Here is a 21,956-nt window from a genome sequence, read left to right on the forward strand (position 1 = left end):
GTGGTACAAATGTTAGATATATCAGATCAAATTGACATAAGTGGAATTCAGGAGTCTCTAACAATTTCATACCTCTCAAATTGCTTAGAAAATGGACAAGTTAAACAAGTCGGCGATGGAACGATCAGAACCGAAACGAAGGTCAAAACGTGCACAAATTAGATTCAAGAATTATCGGGGTCAAATTGTAACATTTTGGATTCATAAGGATGAATATCAATTTGTGCCAAATTGATCTCATTATTGGACAATTATAAGCCCACACATTGGACTAGTCAAATACGTATGGTAACAAAGAAATTGTCAATTGACAATTTCAAACATTATCTCTGCAAACACCTACCTACTTATTTTCTATTATTAATTTGTACTTTTTGTACTTCCATTTTTACCCTTATATTAAGCTTGTCTTTTGTTTTTTTTGTAAGGACAAATAATGTCCTAACAACTTTAGATTTATTTTCTATATAAGCTCAATCAACCATTAGCTTTGTAATGAACATTTTTTGGAAATCAAATATAGTATTTTCTTTCTTGAGTTTTCAAGTGAGGATTTCTCTTGTGTTCTTTGGGGCACTACTTTGAACAGTTCGGGATTAAATCCTTAATTGTTGGAGACTGGGATTGGGTCTTTACAACTTAGTTTTGTAAGGGTTCTTTTCTGTCCGACCCTGATTCGTTAGCTTTCCTCGGGTTCAAATCTAGTTGTCGGATCTTCGAGGCACTGTTCCTCGTGGGTTCGCATCAGTCTGACCTGCAATGCATTTAGCAACCAGCCAATTCCCCTTTATCAGAACAACATATTCCGACTTTAGTCGTTTTACTTTTTTTTAAGACTTATGCAATACATCTTCCGTATTTAACTTACTTTTTTCGCAACAGAGTGATTAATTGATTATATTTTACACAAATTCAGGAAGCTAACTAAATATTTTATGCAAGTTCAGGGAACTATTAAAGAACTTCACAAGAACAATCAACCTTTTTGAACAAGTTCAACACAAATGATGCATTAAGCTTGTAATGAGTTGGATGAAAAACTTCAATAGTTAGTAACAATTTCTAAGTGAATTATCTTTCAATTTAAAAAATAAAAATTAATATAGAAAAAAATACAAAAATAAATTGTGGTTTGACCGATTTATGAAAACGGCCCTTTTGATTTAAAAGTTTGCAAACGTGGATTGTGTGCTTTGTGCGGTTTACAAACTCACTTATTCCATCAAAAATTGTTATAATGACTATTCACCTTAAAATTGAGGTACTTGGAACAATTAAAAAGACTGAGTTTGCAAATAACTAAATCAATGGTATTGTTTAACTAAAAAATTGACACACAAATCCTTTAACTCTAAATTTCGAAAAGCACGAAATCCTTATTTGCAAACTTTTAAACTATGGAAATTAGCTTTACAAATCGGCCACATGAACATGATTTATTTTTGCACTTTTCTATAATATGAGTAGAAAATTAATTTAATAAAAATGTACAGCACACTACATTTGTATGTGCCAAATGGAAGTTTTCTTTTACAAAAGTAATATATTAAGATATCATATACATTAATATTAACCAAAATTAAATTACTAAATATTGCTGATTTTCAAAATCAGGTTTGATAAGTTTGCATACAATCACAGAGTATAGAAATATACATTGGGAAAAAAAATGTATTCCAGTTATACTTATTAACACTCGTTATTGTGGTTTTAGTTACTTTATTTTAGTTCTTTTTATTAAATTCTTTCACTCTATGTATTATTTTCTTTTGTATACAGTTTATTAGTCCCAATATTTTTCCATATTAAACTAGTTAATCTACACATATATTTTAAGATTCTTAATTCGAAATTAAATTTATTATTTTTTTCAATACTTCTCATTTATTCTTTCAATGAAAGTTCTTTAAGAAATTATAACTCAAAACTCCTGTCAAAAATTCAATATAAGCAGCAGCAGCAAAAAGTTCAGTTCCACCTTTCCTAAGTAGAAGAAGTTGCTTACCTCATATGTTCAGTGGCGTTTCTTACCACCACCACCACCACCACCTCTTTTCTTTCCTTTTCCCTTGTACATCTTTTTCCCATCTATATCAACCATGTGATTACTGATATCGCTGCCTCTAGATGTCGATGCATTTAACATATGCTTCACATCGAGTACACCGTTTTTGAAATACCCTACACTTGTCTTTAGAACTCGGTCTTCTGGCTTCCGCCTCTCTGTTGATCTCTTATTACTGCTACTAAATCTACCTCCAAATCTTCCAAGGATCATATTCTACAATGTAGAGAAACAAGTGTGGTGACTGTACAGACAGATCGATGAATCAAGTTGTAAATTGATGAAATCATTATTTACCTCTTGAAGTTTTTTCTCCTCCCTTTCCTTTTGTTTCTTCATTTGTACGCGTGCTACACTTAAAGGCAGTCTCTGCTTCTTTTGAGGCTGTGTTGAAGAAGACAGACACATTAAAAATATTCAGATCGCATCTAATGCAGAAGCATATAGTCTAAGTTAGCACAGAAAACATTTTGTTCCACCAACTCTACAGCTTATGCTTTGCACATTCATTTTCCTACCTTTCCACCAAGGGAGACTACTCTCCGGTTTTCCATGTCCTTCTTCTCCTTCCATGTCATGTGTTCTGTACCTGAAATTGGAAAGTATCAAAGTGAGAAAACACAAACATAAGAGCACAAGAGGAGGATTCTGATGCATCCCTCAACACGATGGCTTCAGCTTCAACTATATTGCCTTACTATTAGTTGAATTGAAACGAAGAAGCAAATTAGGGCATTATTTAAGCCAAACACCATGGGTATCGGCATCCTTCGTACCTAGTCCGCTATTAAAGTTCATAATTTGTTTCATTTTCCCGCCACTAAAAGTGTATTCGTAACATAATTCCATTAGCATCTTGGAACACATGCTAAGGATGCATGTATAAGTCTCCCTCAACTATTAAGTAATCCAAATTATTTTGAAACAGCTTCTTCTAGGTTCTCTAAAAACAGAAGAAATATCATAAAAGTGTTTTCAACAGATCTTGTTTCAAATATATAACATTGTATTATGATTTTTCATGGTGGCACGCAAACAATTTCATGTGGAATCTCTTATTGAGGACAACTAATAAATTCATTTCGCAAATTCTGCTCGAGATGAGCACAACTCTGGAAATATATAATAATTCAACATGGAAATCCAGCACGACTCATTGGCAAACTTATCTTTGATGGTTAACAAACACATACCAAAATCAGAATCCTACTTGAGATGTGATTTCAACTTTGAAAACATTAGGTACTAAGTATTTACTCAATAACAACTAGCAGAAGCATAAGTAGCTTCCGGAAACACAAGCGAATGCAGACTCATTAAGGAACATAATAGAATGAAACAGAAACAGAAACAATAGCAAATTATAAAGAACCACAACAACATTGTACATTGCATGTAACCTTGTTGATCTAATAACATGCATATAAACAGTGACCAGAAACAAAAGCAGGAAGAGTAAAATACCAAAATTCTCAATATCTTTCATAATATTTTTGAAAGACCACTCGTGGTCTTTGCTATTCGTAGCATCTGTTTGATTTGTCTTCTTCATTTTCTTTGTCTTGCTTGTGTGAGAGCTCTGTTAAACTGCAAACACAGAGAAACATTGCAAATAAGTAAATGCTATACACGCATAAATACATATATCAAGTTTTAAAACTACGAGAAAAGTATGGTACCCTTGGTAATTGGAATTTTCCCTACCCGTACATTTATAGTTATCACTCTATATTTTGTTTCCATATAATTACCCGTTTAATATAAGAAAAGGGCATAAACATGCAGAAAAGACAAATAGAGAGAGAGATTGTTTTCTAGGGGAATAAAGTCCGCAAATCAAATTCTTGGATGAAGAAGAAAAAAATGCATACCAAAACAGGCAAAATCAAGGCCATAAAAACAAAGCCAAACAAACGCACAATTATATGAGTGCCATTTGATTTAAATATGTTTTTGAATAAGAGCTACTAAAATAGTAGCAAACACTATATGAAATATGAAATAAGATAAGGGAACATCCTAGTTTTAATAACACAACTCGTGAATCAGACTTTTGGTCATCGAGCATCGCAATTATGAGCAAACATGCATCTTCAATATCCAGGCCAGCAGCATGCTTTCAATAGGGGAAAAAAACAATTGAAGCTTAAGAAACCAACAAATAAAAGTTTGTTTCAATGGCACCGAAGCAGTACATATATAACAGGATAAAAAAATTATTATCTAAAAGTTTCCAAACTTGAAGGCCTGAACTAGCAGATAAGTCTTTAAACAGCAGAACAAAACCATTGAACCAACAAAACAAACATTGATCACCACGAACAAAAACAATTCAACAGATTAGAAACCATTCAACCATTTAAATCAAATTATTAATCCAAAACTAACAGGTTACATAAGTTATTCAATAATTTTTTTTGCAAAAGGTATCCAAACTAAACAATAAATGAACTAAGATATTCATGAATGCAAGAAGGCAGATTTTCGTTTTTGCTTCGAATCTAACCTTTGAAGTCAAAATTAGTGGAAAGTGATCAGGCAGTAAGGTAGAACGAAAGGATGGAGTCCACTTTGGCCTGAGAAGGGTTTCTGAACAAAGTTAACTGGTTCGTCCACAGAAATGTGAAGATGGAAGCTCAAATTATGACAAACGGACTGGCGATGCAATATGAAGAGGGACGAAGACGAGGGAGGAGGAAGACCGAGGAAGAGGAGCAACGAACTGATTTGAGAATTGGGAAAGACGCAGAAGACGGCTAGGAGAGACGACTGACGATAGAAACGGACGGTTAGAAGACTGGCGGAAGACGGTTGACGAAGGAAGCTATGACGGAAGTCATGGAGCGGCGCCGGCAACCATGGCAGAAGGTGAGCTCCGTTTTTTTTTTTAAGAAAAAGGAAGAAGATATAGAATGGATGCTGTATGCGAGTAGGATTAGGTATTAACCTAAATTCTGAAACTTATCTATTTATACCCTTATTCTTTCATTTACAAATTAACCCTTCTGTTTATTTAATTTCTGATTTGGTCACGTTTGTTTTAGCTCCTGTCAATTAAGTCCCCCCATATCCCAATTAGAATTATTTTGATTCACAAATTAATCCCTCACTTTTGTTTCCTCCAATTTAATCCCTATTTGCTCATCTTATCCCAATTTTAACATATTTAATCCTTTCAATGCTACTTTATATGATGTGGCGCTGAGTTGACAGAATTAACGGATGATGTGTCACGTTCTGTTAGTAATTTCTAAATTGATGGTATGTTGTAAACATTAAGCCTAAATTGATGTTATGTTATAAATATTAAACCTATATTGATGCTATTTTGAACGTAGAACCTAAATTGGTACTTTCCAAAAATTTTAGGCTTGTTTTGTTACCCTATCGTAGGAATTGTTCGTTTGTTTGTTCCTTTCTTTCTTTCCACAGCATCTAGAATATTAAATTGTATATAGCCATTTTCACAATACTCAAAACTGAAAAGAACACTACTGAATATTCCCATTCACCATTTAAAAAATAAATATGATGAAAATGCTCAAAATCTAAAGTGAAACCTCATCATCATCAACTCCCTATCATAATTTCATGCATCCTTGCTTTTAGATTCTGCCTTCTATTCATCTCTTTCTTCCTCTTCCTTCCATATGGAGCCAAATCCACTGTTTCTAATGAACAACAAGATTGGTACAATCATTGACATCAATTCAAGAGTTGGCCAAGATTATTTTTTTTTTTTTGATCTTAAAGTTGGCCAAGAAATTAAAACTGTTATGGAATTAGCACTTCTCAACTTCAACAATCACTTGCCAAATCACAAGCTGTCCCTCCAAGACCATCAAACCAACACCCCCCAAGCAACTAAATCTATTATTTACTCAATGGAAGGTGCTCTTGGAATCAAGAGTTATTATTCTGAAACTAGTACTGCTTATAGAAGTTCCTATTAACAATTCAGGGGAAATTTTCGGTCTAAGTATCCTGAAGAAGATAACTCTGAGCTCGGATTTTACCCTCTCCGAGCATATGACAGCATTGCTACTATCTCTAAGGCCGTCCAGAGAATGTTGTCTGGTAACACAAGCAGTCCATAACCATTGTTGAATCATATACTATCAAGTAATTTCAGTGGTTTAAGTGGTGAAATACATTCTATAAGGTGTTAGAGATTTTGGATTATAACTTATATTTGTACCTTACAACGACACCTATGATGAGCTGGTCCATAATATGTATAACAAGGTAAAGTCTTTATTTTTATTCACTAATTTAGCTTCTGTATTTTGGATTATTGTTTTTATTTCTATAACGTGAGGCTGAAGGGGTTTTTTGCTTGTGTTTTCCACAAAATGAATCCAATACTTATGATGCAATTGTGGGAGATATAACAATATTAGCAGAGAGGATGGAATTCACACAACCTTATATAGAATCAGGATTGTCAATGACAGTTCCTATGAAATCGGAAGAGTCCGTTTGGATGTTTATGAAGCCCTTCACTTGGCAAATGTGGGTTGTTACAGGTTCCATCTTGATCTACACTATATGCATAGTTTGGTTCCTAGAACACCAAACCAATCCTGAATTCAGAGGCTCATTGAAGAATTAGATTGGAACTGCAGTCTTGTGCACTTTCTCTTCTCTATTTTTTGTTTATAGTAAATGTTATCCATATAGTTCCTGACGGGGTGTTTTTTAAATCATTCTAATAGGATTCTATTTGCCATTATAGGGGAGAAAATTTACAGCAATTTAACTCGGTTTGTACTCGTAGTGGCTATTTGTTGTGTTGATCTTGAATTCAAGCCATACTGCAAGTCTAACTTCAATGCTAACAATCCAACGGCTACAACCTAATGTTACTGATATCGATTGGTTAAAACAAAACAATCTACCAGTCGGATGTGATGGTGATTCGTTTATAAGAAATTACTTGGAGAATGTGCTGAGATTCAAACTAGAGAATATACAGAATGTTAGTAACGAATATGATTATCCTAGACTATTTCAAGAGAGAAAAATCTATGCATGCCTTTCTTGAACTCCCCTATCAGAAAGTTTTCAATAGTCATTACTGCGAGCAATATATTGCAACCACACCTACATATAGATTTGGAGGATTAGGCTTTGTAAGTGGTTTTCATGTCTCCATGTATTGCCAAGTTTATCAATTTTTAGTATGCTGAGGAGTCCTCAGGGCCTGATGATGCTTTTTGCCTATCTTTTTTGACCTAAAAATATGAAACTGCTCATTCAACATGTATTTCAGAAAGGATCCCCAATTGCAGTAGATTTTTCCAAGGCCATATTGGAGCTATCAGAAGATGGGAAGCTAAAGAACTTGGAAGAAAAATGGTTTCTTCAATCATCAAAATGTGAAGAGAATACCACTAGTGACAGAACTAAAAGCATGAGGCTGAAAAGTTTCATGGGGCTCTTCCTTATATCTAGAGTTACTTCTACAATTTGCTTTCTAATTTTTCTAATCTCGTTTGTTCAAAAACTTTTGACATCATAAAAGGAAGTAGAAGAACAAGGCAATAATAAGAGTATGTGGAAGAGGACAATAACTCTAGCAAAATATTTTTACCATGGAAAGACTTCAGTTCCAGGAAGATCTCTTGATGTCCATGAATGAGATATTCCAAGTTGGGAATCTTCCTGTTCTTCCATGAATCTTGAGGGGAATATTCCATCTTATTCTGTGGCTGATATTGAAGTTGTGAATATTCCTAAGAATCTTCCTAGTGATGGTTCTGCATGTTCAACACTTGTAGATATTCATATTCGAGATTCTTATTGGCCATTCATAAGAAAGTGAAATTTGGACAGATGGGTACAAAATAGAAACTTTGGGTATTTAGAGAGTTCGTATCCACGCTATTATTGCAAGCATAATAACAAAGCAATTAAGTTGTACATTCTATATACTTTGTAGGTTAAATAAATTATCACAAAAGAAATATATAAGATGTTATTAATTGACCAGGTTCATATTATTTATTCTAATAAATTGTTACTATAAACTTATTTTTCTGAAACACTATTATAAACTTATTTAATTTACCAACTTTTTGTCAAAGAAAAAAATGTATAATTGTTATAACTATTCCGCCGCGAATGCCATCCGTAATATCTAATTTGTTCTCTAAAAATAGAAAAGTTACGTCGCCAATGCTATCCGTAATATCTAATATTTACAGGCGGATTTTTCACGTTAAATATACTTTTTTATATTTTTCGCAATCCATAACCTTATCATAGGCGAACATGTTATGAAATTTTCAATCTATATAATGAGTAGCTGCTTTTCTATTTTCTCTATATCTTTTGGTTTAAATCAATATTTAGTCTCTGACCGAAGAAAAATATTTGTGTTTGCGTATTATTATGTGAATTGACCATTGATGTATAATAACCCGATACATTTGACTCTTAATGGTAATATTAGGCTTTAAAAATAGCAATAATTGAAATAAATAAGCTTATAATAATAATAATTCTAATAATAACAACAATAATAATAAAGTCTCTAATTTAATATCCCCAATATTAAATAAAAATGAGCCTTCTCTCCTAGATGATGGGAGAATGTTAGGTGTTTCTACCCTATCTGTTCCTCCTTCTTTTCTTTTGCCTTCTCTCCTAGATGATAGGATTGGAGTCAGCCTTCCTAGACTGATCCCGGTGTAGGTTTTTTGTTGGTTTTGTTTTTTTCCTTTCCTTTCTTACCAAAAAATAAAAATAAAAATGAGCCTAATCAACTCCATTCAATCCACAGCTATACATTCCAGATTCTGGTTATTATTTTCACTCTCAGTCCACAGCCACAGATCTGCTCTTCCAGATCCTAGCCCCCCTCCATTTGTCACGGGCACAATTTCACTCGGCAACTGAACCCCGTGCGGCACTAGCAATGCTAACTCGAAATGCTAGTCAGCCTACCCAAAACCTTGCTAAGTAATGTGGCAAAGCAAGATTGAATGCACAGCGAAATACTTTTAGTGACAATGACAGAATGTAGCAAAAGGTAAGCAAGTGAGGAAGAGAGTTTCTTATTGATACAAAGAATAGCTTTACAGAGCAATAAGAGATACAATTTCAGTGTATTTGTACAATGAGCCTAGTCCCCTATTTATACTAGAAATCTGCTGATGGTGTGGCTGACATCAGCAAGTCAGGCTGCCCATGTGTGCCTGCCAGCCACTTGCCTAATTCAGAATGCCTAGGTGGTGATGATGTCACTACTGGCTGCCCATGTCTTCTGGAGCAATGCTTGTGATTCACAACCCTTGGGAGTAGCTACAGCAAGTGGCCAACTTGTAGGGAGCAACTTGGCTGAGTTGCTGCTGACTGGTTCCCGCGGGCCCGCCCATGTGGCACCTTGTAAATTTTCCTAATCAACAATACTTCTTCCTTGTCCAAAGAGAACCATAAGCTCTTACGACCCCCTTGAATGTTTCTAGACCATTGGTTCATTGGTTGGGTGGTCTAGTTGTGCTCGGTGACCCTGGTGCAAAATCTGTGGTGAGTGGGGCTCGGCAGTGTCTGCTGCACGACGGTCCCGAGTTGGTATAAGACACACTATAGGGGGGAAGACACTCTCTGCTCAGAGTGTCACGCCGTGTTGCCTGCTGCTACAGTAGCGTTGCCTAGCCTCATGTTGGAGTGATTTGACCCGGACGTCACATTCTCCCCCACTGTCCCACAAGCTGAGTTCGTGCTCCCAGCTCGCCTCACTATCCGGAAGTCCCTTCCACTTGACGAAATACTCGGTATAACTAGGATGGCTGCCCCTAGCTTTGATTTTCTGATGTCCCAATATTTCCGCCACCTCGTGGTCGTGCTGAGTCGTGATGGCTGTTGGCTGCCGGTTTGACTCATTCCTGCTCGGATCTTCCTGATCTTTGTAGTAGGGTTTGAGATAGCTCACATGGAACACTGGGTGTAGTTCCAAATAAGACGGTAATTGGACCCTGTAGGCTAGCTTGCCTACCCGCCTTTCCACCGGAAACGGCCCCTCGTAGCGTCGCACTAACCCCTTGTGCAACTTGGCAATCCGTCGGCTCTGATGGGGAAGTAGCTTCACCATCACCATATCTCCTTCCTCAAACTCTCGATGCCGCCTCTTGGCATCTGCCCACTTTTTCATCTTCTTTGCTGCTTTGGCCAAAGAAGATCGGGCCAACTCTCGGCTCTCTTGCCAACTTTTGGCAAACTTGAATGCTGCTGGATTAGGACTTTTGACACTAACACCAATGTCTTGAGGCGTTGTTGGCTGTTGCCCCGTCACGATCTCAAACGGACTCGCCCCCGTTGATTCACTCCTCTGCAAGTTATACGAGAATTGGGCAATGTCTAGCAACTTCGCCCAATTTTTCTGATTGGCACTCACGTAGTGCCGCAAGTATAACTCCAGCAATGCATTCACCCGTTCGGTCTGGCCATCTGTTTGTGGGTGAAAACTCGTTGAGAAATTCAACTCTGATCCCAACAATTTGAACAGCTCCGTCCAAAAACGACCCGTGAATCTGGTGTCCCGATCATTCACGATCGTCCTTAGAATGCCCCAATACTTCACAACGTACTTGAAGAACAATCTAGCTGCATCTTCAGCGTTGAATTTGGTTTGCACCGGAATAAAAACCCCATACTTGCTAAACCGATCCACTACTACCATGATGTTACTACATGCCTCTGATTTTGGCAGGCAAGTGATAAAATCCATTGAGATGCTCTCCCACGGCCTCTCTGGTATCGGTAACGGTTGCAACAACCCGGCTGGCTTGTTCTGCTCAATTTTGTCCTGTTGACATACAAGACATGTTTTCACATACAACTCTATGTCATCGCGCATCTGCGGCCAGTAGAACGTTCGCTCAATGAGAGCTTCTGTTCGATGAACTCCTGGATGTCATGCCCACTGAGAATCGTGACACTCCTTGATCACCGTCTTCCTCAGTCCCTGCCATCTCGGAACGTAGACCCTGTTGCCTTTGGTGAGAAGCATCCCATCTTCCACCCAAAACCTGCGAGTCTTACCACTCTCGGCCAATACTTTCAAACTCTTGGCCTGTGGATCATGTTCTAGGCCCTCACGGATCGTTGGCATCCATGGAAACTCTGGTTGGGAAAGCGCTGCAAGCTCCCCCTTTCTGCTCAAAGCATCGGCCACCAAATTGGCCTTACCCGGTTTGTGCTCCAAGGTGAAGTCGAACTCGGCCAAAAATGCTTGCCATCTGGCCTGCTTCGGTGTGAGCTTCTTCTGATTTAGGAAGTAGCTCGTTGCCACGTTGTCCGTCTTTACTACGAACTTGGAACCCAATAGATAGTGCCTCCAAAGGCGCAAACAATGGACCACTGCTGTCATCTCCTTTTCGTGGACGGTGTACCTTCTTTCGGCTTCATTCAGCTTTCGGCTTTCATAGGCAATTGGGTGGCCATCCTGCATGATAACTCCTCCAATGGCGAAATCGGAAGCGTCGGTGTGTACTTCGTACGCCTTCCGGTGATCGGGCAGCGCCAGGACCGGTTCTTCCGTCATGGCCTGCTTCAGTTTATCGAAAGCTGATTGGCACCTATCACTCCAGTTCCACGTTCGGTCTTTCTTCAGCAAATAGGTCAGTGGGGCGGCTACTGCTGAGTACCCCTTTACGAATCTCCGGTAGTAATTGGCTAGGCCCAGGAAAGACCGGACCTCCGTCACCTTCTTTGGCGGCTGCCACTCAAGGATCGCCTGCACTTTTGCTCGATCCATCCGGAGCTTGCCTCCTCCAACTATGTGCCCCAAGAACGGTACTTCTGGCTGGGCAAATGCACATTTCTCCTGCTTGACATACAGCTCGTGCTCCCCGAGCACCCTGAAAACTTGTCTCAAGTGCTCCGCGTGTTCCTTCAATGAGCGGCTGTAAATCACGATATCGTCGAGATAGACGACTACGAACTTGTCCAGGAATGGCCGTAGCACCTGGTTCATCAATGTGCAAAAAGTGGCAGGAGCATTTGTGAGGCCGAACGGCATCACCAAAAATTCATACGACCCGTACCTCGTGACACAGGCTGTCTTCGGCACGTCTTGTTCGGCTACCCGCACCTGGTAGTAACCTGATCTCAAATCCAGCTTGGTGAACCATCTTGCGTCCCCAAGTTGGTCGAACAAGTCCGCTATTAGTGGGATTGGGTACTTGTTCTTTACGGTCACTTTGTTGAGAGCTCTGTAGTCTATACACATCCTCAACGACCCATCGTGCTTTTTCTGAAATAGCACCGGTGCTCCATAAGGTGACTTTGACGGCTGAATCTGACCAGCCTCTAGCATCTCGTCCAACTGCTTCCGCAACTCAGCAAGTTCCGGCGGTGCCATCCTGTATGGTACCGCCGCAATTGGTGCACCCCCCGGAACCAGCTCAATTCTGTGATCCACGTCCCTCTTCGGTGGTAGCTGAATTGGAAGCTTCGGTGGCATGATGTCTGCGGACTCGTCTAGAACATCTGCTATAACGGCGGGAATCTCCTTCTCCAAGACCCCCTCTAATTCTTCCTTGATCGCCACAAGGAAAGTTGGTTCGTCCTTCTTCAGCCCCTTGGTTACCTGCATTGCAGACAGATGTTTGGATTTTGGAACATTTTCTCGTGCTAATGGCACCATACATGCGTTGCCTCTCTCCAGGATACACATAGCATCAGCGGATGGGAATGTCGCTGCTTGGGCTTTATCGAAGAATTCTATCCCAATGACAACCTTGTAGTCGTCCATCGGAACCACGGAGAAGTCTAACTGGCCCTCCCACGTATCGAGCTTTACATCGACTCCTCTTGCTACGCCAAAAATTGCTTTTGGCCCTGAGTTGACGGCCTTGAGCCATCCCTTCTCCTGAGCATACTTCACACCCAGGCGCTCTGCTTCTTTCACCTCCAGGAAGTTGTTCGATGCCCCTGTGTCCACAAGAGCTTTGATATTGCTGCCCCTGATGCCTACTTCTACAAACAGACGTCCTGGCCTCACTGCCTTGGCTACTTCAACCTTGGCTTGAATGGCTCCTAGGATCTGCAATGACCCCATGTGGGTCTCCGGCTCGTCCCCTGTCTGCCTCTGCTCGTCGCAATTGTCCATGGCAGCTATCTTCTTTGTCGGGCACTCCCTCGCCTTGTGAGGACCTTTACAAAAGAAGCATTTTATCGGAAAGTACTTACCCTCCTCTTTCGGCTTGGAGGTGGAACTGCCGTCTTTCCCCTGCGGCTGTTTGGTTCCGTTGGTCTTGAAAGAGTGTGACTTTTGTCTGTCTCCCCAACTCTTTCCCTTGCCTTTGTCGTTGCTTGTCTTAGGCTTGTCCTTCTCTTGACGGAACCCATCTCGGTGGATGTCTCCCAAAGAGTCAGCAACGCTCATTGCCGACGACAAGTCCTTACTACCCCGAAGCTGGATCTTCTCCCTGGCCCAATTCTGCAATCCCTCCATGAAGAGATAAAAGGCCTCTTCCTGCGGGTAGTTTGGCAACTCCAAGAGAATATCCGAAAACTCTTTGATGTAGTCTCGGATCGAACCTCGCTGTTTGAGATGCCTGAGCCGTGCTCGCTTCTCGTACTCCCGAGATTCCGGATAAAACTGGTCCCGAAGCTCCTTCTGAAATTCAGCCCACGTGTTGATGGTGCAAGTTCCTCGCTGGATCTCTTGCTCCTTTCGACGCCACCATACCATGGCCGTCTCGTTGAGGTAGAGCGGTACAACATCTAACCTCCGGGCATCCTCCACAATGCCAAGCGCTCGGAAATACTTTTCCAAGCTCCACAAGAAATTATCAATATCCTTGGCGCTTCTGGCTCCTCCATACGGCTTTGGCTTGGGAACATCTAGTTTTTGCGTTGTCGAAATAGATGTTCCGCTGGAAATACCGCTGAGAGCGAGCTTAACCACGCCCAACTCACTCTTTGTTTCAGCAAGCTCCCTGTTCGTTGTGACTAGCGCACCAAGAATCCTCTCCACTTCTTGGCGCAAGGAAACAACTTCACCCTCCAGCATCCTGGTCCGCTCTTCGCTTTCAGCAGCTGCCCTGTTCACCTGAACAAGCACTTCTTCCTGCAACTCCCTTTCGTCGAGTTGCTTAAGTCGCTGTTCGGTTTCGGCGAACTTCTCCAGGCCATCGGCTAAGGACATTTCTACATTGTCCAGCCTACTGTTGAAATCGGCAAAGACATCCCTGGACCGGGATCGGCTCCTGGTCTTCTTTGTCGCCTTTGGCTCGGTCTGAGCCACAGTCACGTTCGTCTCCTCACTATTTCCAGACATTCTCGATTGGCTGGATGAACTCGGATCCGTCGCTAAATCTGTCGGTAAAACTTGGGCTCTGATACCAACTGTCACGGGCACAATTTCACTCGGCAACTGAACCCTGTGCGGCACTAGCAATGCTAACTCGAAATGCTAGTCAGCCTACCCAAAACCTTGCTAAGTAATGTGGCAAAGCAAGATTGAATGCACAGCGGAATACTTTTAGTGACAATGACAGAATGTAGCAAAAGGTAAGCAAGTGAGGAAGAGAGTTTCTTATTGATACAAAGAATAGCTTTACAGAGCAATAAGAGATACAATTTCAGTGTATTTGTACAATGAGCCTAGTCCCCTATTTATACTAGAAATCTGCTGATGGTGTGGCTGACATCAGCAAGTCAGGCTGCCCATGTGTACCTGCCAGCCACTTGCCTAATTCAGAATGCCTAGGTGGTGATGATGTCACTACTGGCTGCCCATGTCTTCTGGAGCAATGCTTGTGATTCACAACCCTTGGGAGTAGCTACAGCAAGTGGCCAACTTGTAGGGAGCAACTTGGCTGAGTTGGCTGCTGACTGGTTCCCGCGGGCCCGCCCATGTGGCACCTTGTAAATTCTCCTAATCAGCAATACTTCTTCCTTGTCCAAAGAGAACCATAAGCTCTTACGACCCCCTTGAATGTTTCTAGACCATTGGTTCATTGGTTGGGTGGTCTAGTTGTGCTCGGTGACCCTGGTGCAAAATCTGTGGTGAGTGGGGCTCGGCAGTGTCTGCTGCACGACGGTCCCGAGTTGGTATAAGACACACTATAGGGGGGGAAGACACTCTCTACTCAGAGTGTCGCGCCGTGTTGCCTGCTGCTACAGTAGCGTTGCCTAGCCTCATGTTGGAGTGATTTGACCCGGACGTCACACATTGCAGCTGCTCTTTGGAGAAGATGAAGAGTATTAGGGGCTGTTGTGTAATTTTAATTTCTTCCTTTAAATCAAACGACGTCGTTTTACTTAATGAGCAAAACGACGTCGTTTTGTTAAGTGAAAACTGATACAACAAAATACACCCTGCCACTGTTCTCCCAATCCCTAATAATTGTTTGAATTGCTGCGATAGGGAGAGACGGAAATCGCACGAGAGAAGAGAGTCCGCCACTCCACTGACTGCCGGTCAGTCTCCACCGCCGGCGCCACTCCTTCCGCCACCGCAACCTTCGCTCTTCTTCAACTGAAACGGAAATCAACTTCGGCAGGCAGGTCACAGATTAGTACTCTCAATTGAATATGAAGGTTTAAATTTGATTGAAGGTTTAATTGATTGAATGGTTTTTGTTTAATTGAAAGTGGGTGTTTTGTTCTTTGTTTAATTGAAAGTAGGTGCTTTGTTTTGTTTAATTCTAAACTTTAATTCTGAACTTGTGTTTAATTCTAATTAAGTTGTCTTTGAATGCAGAGGCTGGAAAATGTTAAAACAAATAGTATTAGTAATGTTGGTACATGAGTTCATAGCTAATGAAATTTTGAGTCTATGAAAATTGTGCTCTTCACCTTTGTCATTGCCAAAATGTTATTGCAAGTTGGCAAGCTAGTTGTTGTAATCTGTTTTTGAGTTTTCTGCAAATTTAGTGAGAAGTATCCTAATAAGATACACATTATATGATTATAAGAAACTCCAAAATATCAAATTCCATTGCCCAATAATTCACTCACTAACTATTGTATCCTTTGCTTCATCAGTCTTTGCAGCTGCCGTTGCTTTATTGTGCTCGACCATTCCCTGAGTTAATTTTTTAGACGTAGCCCTAGTTAGCTTTTCTACATTACTCAACCTGCATCATCCAAACAATAAATTAGAAAGCATATAAGAAAATGCAAATCAGTAAGGCATGACAGATAGAAACTTGTTCACGCAGCCAAGAAATCTGACCTACCAACAATCTAAAGTATTGTTTGGTAAAACTGAAATTAAGTGCTAAAAAAATAAACAGTGAATTTTAAGAAATAATAAATATTATAAATAATGAAACAGTTTAATAGCACTGTATGATAAATGCTAAAAATAAAGTACTAAATATAATGATATGAAGAATCGAAATATATATTAAAGGTACAAAAATTAGTCTTGATGAAAAATTTATGAGAAGTTAAAAGGCAGATATATTTTAAAGTAGAAAAGTCAGTTCAGTTCTCATTCAAAATTTAAGAATAATTTCTTGATGATTTAAGTCAGTTCTACCTTAAATGAACCTTTGAATCAGAGTGATCAAACAATTTTAAAACAAATAAGCACCTAATTTTTTTTAATGAAGTGCTTAATGGGGTAATCAAACAACACCTAAGCCTCATGTACTATTTCATAGAACACTGCAACAACATTTCCTCCACCCCGTGTCCCAGTAACAGCCAAAAAGTTAGAAGTTCCGTTTAAGAAACCTTCATGAGACTCCATTTAATTTAACATAGAGAACCTCTATGACGAGCAGTACATTAGTTTGAGAATATGCTTAGTGAATGAAGCAGCTTCAACTGTTCCTTGATCTAAATAGTCACAACTCGTACACAAACAGACTTGGCTTACTACTATCAACCGTATCCTCACACAAACAACTCAGAAACCATTAAGCCAAAATCGCAATAATTAATTGATCCAGTTTTACCAACTAGTTAAATACATAAATGCCCTTCCATTAAAAAATCATGTCTTGGTGTCATTCTCAGACCAAAGGATCCAATTTCCAATACTAAACACGGTAATTGAGAATGTTTTTTCTATCATTTAAAGAATCCTTGCCCACAACAAAGATTAAGAGCAGTACCTTTGCTTAAGGTTATTATGAGATGAAAATGCAGTTGTAAACAACTTTAATTCTTAAACATTTTCATTTGAGGTTGTTAAGGATCATTTTGAGGCATTAATTAAAATTTAGTGACCATAATATTAGAAAGTATAAAATTGAGTGACTTTTATGTTAAATTTAGTAGCTATATTGTGAAAATGAGCAAAGTTCATTTAATTTATATTATTAAACGCAGTTGAAGAACGAACGCAAAACAGTGAACTGTATCCCACAGAAGAAATAAACAGAAGCAGAACCCTCTGTCATTTACAAGAATGGAAAACAATCCTTCCCAGAACCCTCGCCCCGGCAGCATGACGGTGGAAGAATGCAACGATTGTATTCGACGAAGTCTGCGAAGTATAATTATCTATCACTGTTATTCCTCCCCTTTCATAAATTTGACTAGGGTTTAGGGTTTTTCACATTTTGGAGAAAGAGGAATAACTGCAAAAAAATTCCAAGTCCAAGATTATGCTGCTTATCAAGTTCATCTATTGAATATTTTCCGTGTCTCTTTGTTGGCTATAGATCCAATGGTGAAATTCTTGAGGAAGCATTTGGAGAAAGCAGGCTGTGGAGTTGGTGACAATTTCATCAAGGCCTATGATTGTGATGGGAACATCACTGGTGGTTATGTTCCCGGTGAAGGGGTAAGAATTGTTTGTTTATTTGTGCAAATTCTTTGTTAGTTTTCTTTGCATTGGCCTGTTTATCATTAGCTGTTACTGTCTATTGTACCTTGTGGAAGTTTAAGCTTTTGTTTCCCCAGTCCTTGTGTGCAATTGACAGTAATAGTTGCTGCATCTTTCGTTATGTTCGTTTCAAATTGATCAATTGAACTCTAGCCTAGAGTTTAGTTTCTGGTAAATAGTGAAGTAAACAAAAGGTTTGCTATGAATTATGTAAAGGTTTTCCAGAAATTGGTTGATGTAGATCATAGTATTTTCATAATTTGTGAGATAAATGACATTTGTTTGATTTTTCTTCTGTTGGTCACCCTGTGTAGTTTTCATTTTTTTCCTCTCCAATTATTTATAAAAATTTGTGTGCCTATTGCCATTTCTAAATTTTTGGTAATAATTAATTTATATTCTGATGTTTGTTTTTCTGTCTTTGCCATGTAAGATAGTAGTGTGCAGTAATCGCTTGATACTCCAAGATGAAGTCAACCAAGTGATTATACATGAGCTGATTCATGCTTATGATCAATGTCGTGCTGCAAACTTGAACTGGTCTGATTGGGCTCATCAAGCCTGTAGCGAGGTTGGAATCAGGGCTCTTACTTCCAATTCCCAACGCTTCTTTGCAATTTGTGTTTGGTGTTTCTCCATTTTGCTTTCATTTTGATACATGGTTTCTGATTCTCCTATTCTTGTGATATAGATTCGTGCTGGTAATCTAAGTGGAGATTGTCACTTTAAAAGGGAATTGTTGCGGGGTCACAAGAAGTTAAGAGGTCATGGACAAGTAAGATCTACACTATAAAAGCTTGCACACAAGCTCAAACTCCCGCTCAATATATACCTTCTTTTGCTAATTTTATTCATAATATCCTGCATGGAAATGAGGGCGAGCCTTGGCGCAACGGTAAACGTTGTTGTCTTGTGACCAAGAGGTCACGGGTTCGAGTCTTAGGAGCGGCCTCTTGCCAAATAAATTGGCAGGGGAAGGCTTGCCCCCAATACACCCTTGTGGTGGGACCCCTCCCCGGACCCTCGCTCAGCGGGGATGCGTAGTGCGACCGGGCCGCGCTTTTTTTTTTCTTTATCCTGCATGGAAATGTCCCTGTGAACTGTGTGGGTTAAATTGGCTGAGTCATATTTTCAGCAGCATTTCCTCTCATTAAAGGATGTGTGATAATTGAATGCAAGGGGACACATTTAATGAAGTTTGAATGCTTAATATGTCTTTCAGAATCACTTTGTTACTAGTGTAGAATTTAAGCACTGTTTACATCCTTGAACCTGATCTAAATTGAAGGAGGTGCCTGAAAGAAATTGATTTTAATGGACAGGTTGCCACCTAGTAATGGTTAGTTTATATGTCAGTTCCTAGTCCAAGAATGTTATTCAAGATCAGTATCTTCATAGGAGTAACTATCATGGGTTGTTTTATCACAGTCCAAAATTGCTTTTGCTACTTGGCCTGTCAAATGTAGGGAGCTGGATGGCCCAAACAATGATTATAAGCTTTGTCTTAACAGAGGGGTTCAAAGAAGAGAATGTAGGCAACGCTGATGCTTATGCCTCCACAAACTGTAACCTAATTATATTAGAATTGAGCACGAGCATAACTATATACTGCAGATATCTCTCCCGCTATTTATAGTTTCTGTTCTTAGCTTATATTTATTGTTTGCTGGTCATTGAACATCTAGTGGCAAAACATTCTTTACCTAGGAAAATTTTCCACCAACTTTACTTGAATAGTTCTTTTATCCTAAGTGATTTTGTTCTATTTTCAGTACTTCTATCAGATCTATAAACTTTCTAATCTTGAATTTGAAGGAATGTGTGAGGCGAAGAGCAATGCTATCGTTGATGGGCAACCCAAACTGCTCAAAAGATACTGCTAAGGACGCAATTGAAGCTGTCTGGGACCTCTGCTACAATGATACAGCGCCTTTTGATAGAGCTCCTTGAGGTGTGGCCTCTGAATTTTTTCCTTTAAGATAGCGTCAAAGAAGACATTGGCCGGCCTTCTTGGCTCCAAGCGAACAATTTTTCAAAAAAAAAAAAAAATCATTTTTCTTGTTGAAATGGAATAACACCAAAAGGATATATTTATGAGAATTACACTGATGTCTATTATAGTTCTTATCCAATTATTTCATTTTCTGTTTTGAGAATGTCCAAGAATAACCTCTCTTTCAATCTGGTGCTTCTAGTTTATTTTTGTGTCCAATTGGTTGACAGTGGATGGCAATGGCATTGATATGTTGAATTCTAATAGTATAAGCCATCTTTCTTTTTTTTGCTCTCTCTCTTAGGAAAACAAAAGGTTTGTGTATTTCCCAGGTTAGTTAATGTAGCTTAGCCAACCAATCTACATGGAAGGCATATGGGCTATGATAGTCGGACTCTTCATTTTGGCTGCCATACCAGTGTCAACACGATATGACACTGGCACTGGTATGAAATCCGTGTCTGACACAGTTGAAGAACGAGAAATTCTACTATGGTATTGGATCTTGCCGATAGAAACATGACAATTGTGCACTTTCTTTTTTTACACCAATCATCTCCCAATGAGGTAGCATGATTCTCTTTTTTAATTGGTTGAGTCCATTGCACATGGTCCACCGTAGAAGTTCTCGTTGAAGAACATAGCATATGGTTATTTTTTTAGAATCATGGACAATTTGTTCCAATTTGGCATCGCCAAACAAAGCATGAATAATAGATTCCTCGTTATTGCCACCGAGAACACACAATTGGCTAACGTACCTACTTTTTTTTTAACATTTCAAGAGTAGATAGGATCTCAATACAGTTTTTGACGCTCGAATAGTAGGAGTATATTTATTCACGATAAGTTGGTGCAGAAATGTGAGTAAAACAAGTTTGATATAGAAATGCAAGTCTTAAGTTATTACAAATTATGGATATGAATTACGAACTTCAACAAGTAGTATAAGAAGCAATAACCAGAATGCATCCCTATGATTATGTAGACTAATTAAGATCTTAATTAGGGAAAAAAGAAAGAGGCATGGAGTCCAGGATCATGGTGAGTGCAAGTGGAATTGTAGACAATTGAATTATTAATCCCTTGCACATTACTGTTAATATATGTATTCATCTTTTTCTTCTCCTTCTTGGCTACTATTCGCATCTTTGCTCCTTCATTTGCACCAGAAAGTGTGATTATGTCCTTTTTCATCCCAGAATCCAAATCAATCTTCTTCAACTGATTAATAATATCTAATTTAGGCTTGTAATTACTAGTCATTTTCTCAACCAGCACCACTTTTTTTTGCTTTTCTGGGACCTCAGCTTCAGTTTCTGAATCAGAATGTAGAGGTTTTGGGGCAGAAGAAGAAAAAATTGGGGACTTTCTAAGAGAAGGAAGTGGGTCAGGCTGAGGCTGAGTCTGAGTCTGAGGCTCAGGGGCTGAATTACGGGCTACCGTGGGTGAACGAAACCACTGCCGAGGAGTTGCCATATTCTTGTAAAGCTTTTGGAAATTAAAATAATAATAATAATAGGAATGATTTGTTATTTTGTAGTATGCATTAAGATGCTTGGTGAGTCTTGTTATTTATAGCCTTGGAATGTAAATTAAACAGAAACAGAGAATAAGAAACACTGTAATTATTTGGACTTGGCCTCGGTTTCACATCCTTTCCGAAAAGCTACTTTCTCCAATATTCTGGCGGAACCTTTCCTTCTAAATTAATATGAGAAATTTTATTATATTTATGAAAACCAGACACTTCCTCTCTTTATTTTTAGGGTGTTGTTAAACCCAGCCCCAAATTCTCACCCCTAGTCCCGTGAAAGGACGAAAATGCCCTTTCATGAGTTTTTGGGAGGAAAAAGCTATTTTTTTGCCAATCCGACACGCGGGCATGTGGATATCACGCCTCACCGCGTGGTCGGGCGTGATAGCCACACGCCTCACCGCGTGGTCGGACGTGATATCCCAACGCCTCACCGCAAGGTCGGGCGTTTGGCTATCACGTCCAACCACGCGGTGAGGCGTGTGGCTATCACGCCCGACCACGCGGTGAGACGTGATATCCACATGCCCGCGTGTCGGAATGGCAAAAAAAAAAGCTTTTTAAA

The 21,956-nt window shown here is 39.4% G+C and overlaps 2 protein-coding genes and 1 pseudogene across 7 annotated transcripts; 2 read left to right on the forward strand and 1 right to left on the reverse strand.

The window, feature by feature from the left end:
* Positions 1-465: 465 nt before the first annotated feature.
* LOC136217432 (uncharacterized) lies at positions 466-4,994 on the reverse strand. The gene is made up of 6 exons (XM_066004023.1): positions 4,572-4,994; positions 3,530-3,652; positions 2,584-2,654; positions 2,363-2,449; positions 2,006-2,281; positions 466-754 (listed from the first exon to the last, which is right to left on the reverse strand). The coding sequence occupies exons 2-5, from the start codon at positions 3,615-3,617 to the stop codon at positions 2,015-2,017; spliced, it is 513 nt and encodes a 170-aa protein (XP_065860095.1). The 5' UTR covers positions 3,618-3,652; positions 4,572-4,994; the 3' UTR covers positions 466-754; positions 2,006-2,014.
* LOC136216759 (glutamate receptor 2.9-like) lies at positions 4,924-7,889 on the forward strand (annotated as a pseudogene).
* Positions 7,890-15,417: 7,528 nt separating this feature from the next.
* Positions 15,418-21,493, forward strand: LOC136217436 (mitochondrial inner membrane protease ATP23-like). 6 transcript variants are annotated; one of them, XM_066004027.1, is made up of 7 exons: positions 15,418-15,582; positions 17,363-17,526; positions 17,698-17,819; positions 18,295-18,432; positions 18,553-18,636; positions 19,677-19,812; positions 21,165-21,493. In XM_066004027.1, the coding sequence occupies exons 2-6, from the start codon at positions 17,442-17,444 to the stop codon at positions 19,809-19,811; spliced, it is 564 nt and encodes a 187-aa protein (XP_065860099.1). In that variant the 5' UTR covers positions 15,418-15,582; positions 17,363-17,441; the 3' UTR covers position 19,812; positions 21,165-21,493. The 6 variants fall into 6 exon arrangements, with proteins under 6 accessions (XP_065860099.1, XP_065860100.1, XP_065860097.1 ...); XM_066004028.1 differs by having other exon boundaries at positions 21,183-21,493; XM_066004025.1 differs by having other exon boundaries at positions 15,418-15,619; positions 19,677-21,493.
* Positions 21,494-21,956: the final 463 nt, after the last annotated feature.

The sequence above is a fragment of the Euphorbia lathyris genome, chromosome 2 (assembly GCF_963576675.1).
Source record: "Euphorbia lathyris chromosome 2, ddEupLath1.1, whole genome shotgun sequence".
In the NCBI taxonomy this organism is placed as follows: Eukaryota; Viridiplantae; Streptophyta; class Magnoliopsida; order Malpighiales; family Euphorbiaceae; genus Euphorbia; species Euphorbia lathyris.